Source organism: Mugil cephalus, chromosome 13 (genome assembly GCF_022458985.1).
Source record: "Mugil cephalus isolate CIBA_MC_2020 chromosome 13, CIBA_Mcephalus_1.1, whole genome shotgun sequence".
Taxonomy (NCBI): Eukaryota; Metazoa; Chordata; class Actinopteri; order Mugiliformes; family Mugilidae; genus Mugil; species Mugil cephalus.
Window position 1 is genome coordinate 1,413,397 of NC_061782.1, and position 8,329 is coordinate 1,421,725.

At 45.5% G+C, this 8,329-nt stretch overlaps 1 protein-coding gene across 2 annotated transcripts; it reads left to right on the forward strand.

The window, feature by feature from the left end:
- The first annotated feature begins 1,086 nt into the window (after positions 1–1,086).
- LOC125018591 (cytochrome P450 26B1) lies at positions 1,087–7,997 on the forward strand. Of its 2 annotated transcripts, none has more exons than XM_047602611.1 (7): positions 1,087–1,369; positions 2,226–2,558; positions 3,590–3,814; positions 4,025–4,300; positions 4,376–4,534; positions 4,809–5,213; positions 5,879–7,997. In XM_047602611.1, the coding sequence occupies exons 2-7, from the start codon at positions 2,352–2,354 to the stop codon at positions 6,221–6,223; spliced, it is 1,617 nt and encodes a 538-aa protein (XP_047458567.1). In that variant the 5' UTR covers positions 1,087–1,369; positions 2,226–2,351; the 3' UTR covers positions 6,224–7,997. The 2 variants fall into 2 exon arrangements, with proteins under 2 accessions (XP_047458567.1, XP_047458566.1); XM_047602610.1 differs by having other exon boundaries at positions 1,089–1,373.
- Positions 7,998–8,329: the final 332 nt, after the last annotated feature.

Consider the following 8,329-nt stretch of genomic DNA (forward strand, 5'->3'; position numbering starts at 1 on the left):
TTTAAATGAGTATTTAAATGGCGTTTTAAAAAGAATTTTAATGTATTTTCCTACATTAAAATAAATGTTATTTCACGTTGTTGCCCCGCAGCTCCGCAGTGTTTCCACGTTATTTCACCTAAACTACGCGGAGGCCGGATCACATCACATCACATTTAGTTAAACGTATCTTACGCTCGTGGGTCCAGGTTAAAGTCCCACAGAAACGTCCTGTTAATTGAAGGTGTGAAAATCAACAGCGTGGCCGTGTTTGCATCAGTCTGCTCGGTCGGGGCTCATTCTCAAGCCGCCCACAGCCAGAAGCGACCAGCGCGCTCTCCAATCAACACCGGGCGAATGTAAACGCTGCTCCCCGGGAAGACACACCGGTCACAGCGGGATGTGCGCGCACAGGCCGCTCGCTGCTCCCGCTGGGACGCGCAAACCTCAGCTTTAATTAACGCCAATCTAATTGAACTTTAAGCTGAGAGGTGAAACAGTTCTCAGCGTGGTGATAAAACGCGCTTTAGTTTGTTAATAGTCTATAAAAAATGCACATATATAAATATGTAAGATGCAGGTTTGGATTAACGTCGCAGTGGAACAAACCCAAAGCTGCTTTTTTACGCACAGACTAAATCTAGACCTGTGGACAAGTCTCATCTGGATTTGGCCTTTTCCGGGTTGAAATTTAAAGCCTTACCTCCTCTTATCAGGGAAAAACAAAGAATTAAATAAAAAAAGTGTAGAGGAGCCGAGTCTAATTCTGTAAAATAATAACATCTTTTTTTTTTGTTTTGTTTTGTACAACTGTTCCAGTATTTTAAATGTTTTCTGTTAGAAGTCTGCAGCCACATTTCCCTAAATCAGGCTCCAGCTTCCAAACCTGCGTCAAACTCTGGACGGATCCCAGTTCATTGGCTACCTGCGACTTTTCTCCATTCGTTGCCATCTGATCTTCTCTGTCTTCCTCACAGCCTCCCTCTCTTTCTCTCTTCTCCTGTGCTCAGTCTCTCCCTCTCTCTTTCTGAGCGCACCGCTGCGTCTCCGCTCTGATCTCCAAACGTTTCCCTTTTTTTTCTTTCTTTCTCTCGCTCCCTCCCTCTCTCTCTCTCCCTCTGTCTCTCTCTCTCTCTTTTTTTAATTCTCACTCGGGTCCGCTCCGTGTGAATGAACGAGCCTCTTTAACATATTCAGACCAACGTCATCCGCTGAAGGTGGATCACGCCGTGCAGCCTGTTCTATAAAACCCCCCGCAGCCTGACTCACTGTGGAGGAACAGTCACCGGTTTGACGGAGAAGGCGCCGCGGAAGAAACTTTCCTTTTAAAACCAGGAGGATTGTTTTTCTGTCAGAGGCGACTCTTCTTTCCAAAAGTCCTACTGGGAAAGTAAGTGAGTAACTAATTTGTTTCTCCTTTTCTTGCGCTCATCCTGCTACAGGATCTCACCTCTAGTTTAGTTTAGCACCGCCTGTTAATCTGCTCCATACTGTAGCCTACTGTATTCAAATCCCTCTTTCTTCTTTCGTCTTTTTAAACCTGATTTATTGCTGTTGGTCCATAAACCTCGGGCCGCCCGGGGAGGGGGGCGGCTGAGCCCCCCGAAACTGTACCTATAAAGGCGCGTAACCTAATAGACAAGCCGGCGCACGCAAACCTGTAAAACTATTTGGAATACTTGACAGCTACTCATCACTGAGCAGCAGCAGCGGAATGAAGGGGAGTTTCCTCACAGGAGAGCAGCACGTTTCTCATGGAGCTCATTCAGGTTCTAAGTCTGCGGCGCATCCATCCGCTCTGACCCACGACTCTTTGGTTTGTGTTGGACGCGCGGCAGCCTTGGAATTAAAAAAAAAAAAAGTCTTTAAAGTCTATCTATCTGAAATAATCACAAACGAGACAAACGAGAAAAGAGACACGTGTTCTGACTCTAGATTTAATCTGCGCGTAAAAAATCCCATTTGGGTCTAATTACTCTTTTCTTTTCAACTTCAATCCAAACTGACAGATATTAGTTTTAATGTAAAACTGCAGTTAAATGTAAAAAGGGACCGAGGAGACCTCCATCGCTGCCTGTTACCGGATCAGTCAGGAGGCTCCGTATGATCGTGTATGATCGTGTTGTTATTAACCTTTAACTGGCTCAACAGGAGTTTGGATTCTTTCTCTCCCTCTTTGTTTTGGTTCTTCTGGTGCATCAGATCTCAGACTCAGACGAACACGCCTTTATTTTCATTTTCACAAGGGAGGACCAGAAGACGTAGGAGAAGACTGGTCGGACCAGGAGGAGAAGCTTTACGCACCGCAGCCGGACACAGTTCCAAGCGCACAGACGCAGGTGGATGCTGGGACGTGGACCAGCTCGGAGGAGATGTTACCCCTGGCTCAGTTTGGGGTGTTGTCGGCCTTGGCCACCGCGCTCACCTCGGTCCTCTCCGCGCTCCTGCTGCTGGCGCTGACCCGGCAGCTGTGGAGCCTCCGCTGGAGCCTGACCCGGGACAAAGAAAGTAGCCTGCCGCTGCCGAAGGGCTCCATGGGATGGCCGCTGGTCGGGGAGACGTTCCACTGGCTCTTCCAGGTGAGAGACGGTGTTCCTAAACACAGGTTATCTCCTCCTTTGTCCTGATTTTTTTGCTCAAATGTTCAAACTCTCGTCTTTACTGCTATAAACGAGGCGGTTTTACTAATCAGATTATTGACAACGTATCTGGAAACGCGGGAAGCTTCAATGAGCTCCGCGGATTCTTGTGCAGGCTGAGTTCTGTTGTTAATGCAACATGTGCGGACTTGATGCTCGGTGCGTAATTCCTTCTTGGGAAGCAAAAACAGACGTTTTCTGTTCAATTCTTCCACCGCTCTCTCCCTCCCTCCTTCCCTCTTTTTCATTCTTTCTTTCCAACGGTGAGGAATGCACCCCTCTCCCCCGAATCTCTTTATCCTTCCCACAACCCATCCTCTCCACACTGGAGTCCCGAGGCCTGTGTTTGGTTTCTGCTTTAGATTTTAGCAGCTCAGCATCCAGGACATCAAGGTACCAGATTTAATGTCAGATATTCAGAAACGCAAGAGAGAATGGAACTTTTGAAGACAGCAGAAGACAGATTTCAGGATTCAGGGGCAAGAGCAGTGACTAAAGCATCTTAGATCTCATCAAAGTTGCCTTTCTGTGATAAAAAAAAAAGTTTCATTAAGTGATGCAAAAGTTAAAACTATTTTCTTTATCACATGGGTAATGAACAATAGTTCCTAATTTGTGCCAAATATTTTTCTTCGGAGAATCAGATGAAGCTGAAAAATAACACATGCACCAAGTGTTACCGCTCCCAGAGTGGAAGCTGCTGCAGGACTCTCCACTTTCCATCAAATTCAGGGTTAAAGCTGCAGAAAAATAGTCAAGTAAACCTAAAGAAAATAATAAATAAACTGCAGTAAAAAAAAAAAAAAAAAAAAAAAAAAACTTTTTCCTCCAAATGATACTGAAATCTTCTGTTTTCTTTTTAGATATCTTCATTACTTACAGATGAATCTGATTTGTTTCAATACCATCAGTGTTGTTGCTTAAAATGCAATGAATTATTTAATTATTTTTTACTTTCTTTCTCATTCCAGGGCTCCAACTTCCACATCTCGCGCAGAGAACGTCACGGCAACGTGTTCAAGACCCACCTCCTGGGGAAGCCAGTCATCCGGGTGACCGGTGCTGAAAACATCCGGAAGATCCTGCTGGGGGAGCACAGCCTGGTGTGCACCCAGTGGCCCCAGAGCACCCGCATCATCCTGGGACCCAACACCCTGGTCAACTCCATTGGGGACCTACACAAAAGGAAGAGAAAGGTAAGGGGGTGGTGCTCCAGTTTATTTTAGTAATCCTGGATGACTGAAAGCATTTTTAGAAGATTTTACGATTGTCTTCTTCAACATAAGTCCTACCCCACCCAGCCTTGTCTCCTCTTTAGCGAGTGTTTACTGAAAGGTGTTGACTGCCGTGTACCAGGTAATAACTTTTTACGACTCCTCACTCTTTGTTTCCTTAACCCTTTCAAGATCCTGGCCAAAGTGTTTAGCCGGGGGGCTCTGGAGTCCTACCTGCCCCGTCTGCAGGACGTCGTCAAGTCTGAAATCGCCAAATGGTGCTCGGAGCCGGGCGCCATCGACGTCTACAGCGCCGCCAGGTCCCTGACGTTCCGCATCGCGGTCCGAGTGCTGCTGGGTCTGCAGCTGGAGGAGGAACGCATCGTTTACCTGGCGGGAATCTTCGAACAGCTGATGAACAACCTCTTCTCGCTGCCCATAGACGCTCCGCTCACTGGGCTACGCAAGGTAAGAGAGAGCACAGCCTCATGGCTACCAGCTTCCAACACAAACAGATTTCTAACGACACCTCTCTGTGTGCAGGGGATAAAAGCCAGAGAGATCCTGCATGCCAACATGGAGAAGATCATCGAGGAGAAGATGGAGCGGCAGCAGATGGAGGAGGAGTATCACGACGCCTTTGACTACATGCTGTCCAGCGCCAAGGAGCACGGCCATCAGCTCAGCATCCAGGAGCTCAAGGTAAACTAATGTAGAAACAGACGTACAGCCCTGGAGTCTGCATGCTCCGCGGTGGAAAATACTTGATCAAGTATAAATACACTAAAGGTGTTTTTCTTCAGGATTCTTCTCAGTGTTTAGATGCACAACTTAGTTCCGAAAGTCTGCAAACAGCATCACAAGTTCTGATCACATGGCTGATAGACAGTGTTTGAAGAACAGCATAAACGACCACTGAACTGTGACAGAATTTCAAGTGCATTAGTAAAAACTGCCATATTCTCCCTTCCTACAGGAAACAGCAGTAGAGCTCATATTTGCTGCTCACTCCACCACAGCCAGCGCCTCCACGTCGCTGGTCCTGCAGCTCCTTCGCCACCCGGCGGTGGTGGAGAAGGCCAGAGTGGAGCTGGAGGCCGAGGACCTCGGCCATGAGTCTCACACCAGCCACAGCCGGAGTGGAGTCACCGTGGAGAAAGAGGAGGATGCTGTCGCTGACATGGAGACGACCTGCCTGCTCAATGGAAGCTGTCAGAGAGACGAAGATGGTTTCCCACGGTCCCAGTCTCACATACCGTACCTGAGTCTGGACAAGCTGAGCCAGCTCCGTTACATTGACTGTGTCGTCAAAGAGGTGCTTCGATTCTTGCCGCCGGTCTCAGGCGGTTACCGCACAGCCCTGCAGACATTCGAATTAGACGTAAGTTTGAGTTTTAAGCTTAGTTTATACTCCTGCATTAAAATCTTTCTACCTGGCGGGTCGACAGCTGTCCCATTAAAATCCTAAGTGACGACTGGTCAACTTAATTAATGCGGATCAACTTTCACTGAAATCACTGCAGCACAGAAAACATCAGAAAACGTCTGAGTAGATGTTTTTTTTTTGGAGGCGAAACATGGGCAAACTTTCTTTGCTTGTCCAGCCTCTCAGACACAACGTGCATTTCAGACCAGTTACAGTTAGATTTCCAGGGAGGTACACATCAGGTTACTCCGTAGAAGTGATGCACAACAAAGACATCTGGACTTGTACAGTTTCTTGAAGACGTTTCATCCATATATCTTGTTCAGATGAAACTGGAATTCAGGTTTAAGCTTCTTTCAAGAACCATGTGGCACCAACATCAATAAACCATGAACACAGACCCATGCAGGAAACAGGATATTACATTCAGAGTAACATTTCACCAACAACAGTTGACAGAGGCACTGTGGGAAATGTAGGAGTGCACCAGCTGGCTTTTTATTTTCCAAGTGTTGCACAGTGAAAATGTGGCATCGTCCTGGAACTGAAACATTACAGAAGTGACTAGAATATTATTGATCTGTACCTCTATTCACTGGCTGTACGTCCTCATTTTGCAGGGCTACCAGATCCCCAAAGGCTGGAGCGTAATGTACAGCATTCGGGACACCCACGAGACAGCAGCGGTCTTCCAGAGCCCGGAGCTGTTCGACCCAGACCGGTTCGGCCCGGGCCGGGAGGAGAGTCGTTCGGCTCGGTTCAGCTATGTGCCGTTTGGCGGTGGCGTGCGGAGCTGCGTAGGGAAAGAACTGGCGCAGATCATCCTAAAGACTCTAGCCGTGGAGCTGATCGGGACTTGCAAATGGACCCTAGCCACAGAGAACTTCCCCAAGATGCAAACGGTGCCAATAGTCCACCCGGTCAACGGACTGCACGTGCATTTCACTTACAACTACCCACTTTAGATTTAAATAAAGACTGACTGACTTTCCAAAAAACTCAACCACCTAAGAGGCAATTTAGCTTTCTCCTTGCTTCCACAAACGCTCTTCAGGCGAGAAGACGTAATGAGTCCTGATGGTGCAGTTCAGGCCCCCTTTACATTTTCATGGACATGGAGGAGTTTTAAACTGCTAGCTTGCAGCACTTCGTCAATGCTTCACGGTCTGATCCAAACCTAAGAAACCTCATTATGTTGCAGCACAGGTACATTTAGAGCCCCCCGGGGCCGGGTACAACAGTGGGACATACACCCAGTTTTATGAGCAGGCTAAGACCCTTGTAGAAGGAATACTTGTTGTGCCACATAGACGCAAAGCTATGTCTGAGACTAAATCTGGTCAGGAGCTGGTGTGAAGTGATCATTAAAAAGTTGATCTCAGACTTGTGAGTCTAGGTGAGTCACAAGTGTAAGTTAAGATAAGGTTTCTACTACACTCGACCTAGCTGCTCCATGGTGCAACCGGTACAAATATTTATCACAAGATTGGACGTAACCAACCCCAATATTTGGCTTTCACCAAAAGTCTTTACACCCAACTGCTGTGCAAAAAGAAAAAAATAATAATTTCACAACTTTCACTTTCAACTTTCACAAGTTAATAATGTCTGTAAACCGTTTCCCTGCTGATTTTTCAAAGATAAAAATTTGTTTGTCCTACTGAAGGGCTCACTGAGCTGACTGCATGTACACCTCAATCAGCAGGAGTCTCTATGAAGAGCTTTAGTTCCATTAACAAGGGCGAACATTTTGTTAAGAGACAGTAAAAGCAAGTACAGATAGCAACAGGTACATTTGATCCAACCAACATCTTTTCAAAACTTTATGTCTTGCATGTCTCAGCAGATTTTACATTAGGGACCTCACTAAGGGTTTATCTAAACGCTGCTTGTATTCACTGTGCCGAATGGGAAAGTCTTTATTCTTTTTATTTAATTTCAACAAAAGATGCAGCTGACAGAATCCTCATGACTTCCAGACCTCGACACCAGTTCTGAGTTCTTGCCTTGTCTCTGTTCTGTGTTCCTAAGACTTGTCCTGAGCCTCGGAGCAAGGCCCTGGCTTCACACACATCAACCGAAAGGCTGAAATGCAAAAGGAAAAGATCTACAATGGGAACATCTGTGAACATTTGTGCAGACACAGGAGAGACTGGACTCTCCGGTGGTTTGCGGTCGTCACGTTTTAAAGGTGGAACTTGCACTTGATTTTGACAAGTTGGTTCCACAACCAGGAGATAACAGGAACACCAAGATACATTCAGAATTTATTTTTTATTTTTTAAACATGAATGTTTATAGCAGTTCTATTATGTGTGTGTATCAAATGAAGTAGCATTATGAATAAGCTGTATTTAAAATGCAGATGTACCGTATCTGTTGTACTTTCACTTTATCTGTAACGATTTATAGATAGAGACACTAACCTGCAATTTAAAGTCCATAAAAACCTTATCTTTCATCATTTAGAGCAGCATATACCAAGAGTAGACCTATTCTAATTATTATTATTATTCTAATTATTATTATTATTATTATTATTATCACTGGTCTAGGACTGTTTCTGTGCTGGTCTTGAAGCCTAACAGGCACGCTGTGAAATGTTTGGTACGGATGGATTTGTGGAAGGAGATAGCACTTTCTCCGCTTTAAGGAGTCTGTAAATATTTGTCCTGTTTGTGATGTAGCTGCTGTACAGTCGGTGTAAATTAGAAGATGATAAACTGAATTTTTGTTTTACGAGTTTGTCGTGTCTCACTCACAAAATAGATTATGGGAATATTTCCGCCGCCGTGACAACTGGTAAAATCTAGATTCTAATTCGTGAGCAGATACATGTCAGCCACTTTGCTTTGTTCTACTTGTTTTTCTCCTCCTCCTCTTCCACATCTTTCTTCTGTTCTAATGAGAAACAAAGACCTCCATGGTGTATTTTGATCCCGACTGGTGGAAAAATAACTGCAAATTTAAGTGTAAACATATAAAAAGTCCTGTTAAGGTTGAAATAATCATTAAGACAGTTGCCTGGCGTCTCCATCTTTGCCTGTGCCTTTGCCTAACTCCAGCTAATT

What these genes read in the sequence shown, in the direction of transcription:
- LOC125018591 (XM_047602611.1), top strand. Translation starts at nt 2,352, where the DNA reads ATGTTACCCCTGGCTCAGTTTGGGGTGTTGTCGGCCTTGGCCACCGCG. An exon ending in CGTTCCACTGGCTCTTCCAG is followed by an intron (nt 2,559 to 3,589) that starts GTGAGAGACGGT and finishes TTCTCATTCCAG; the next exon opens with GGCTCCAACTTCCACATCTC. An exon ending in TACACAAAAGGAAGAGAAAG is followed by an intron (nt 3,815 to 4,024) that starts GTAAGGGGGTGG and finishes AACCCTTTCAAG; the next exon opens with ATCCTGGCCAAAGTGTTTAG.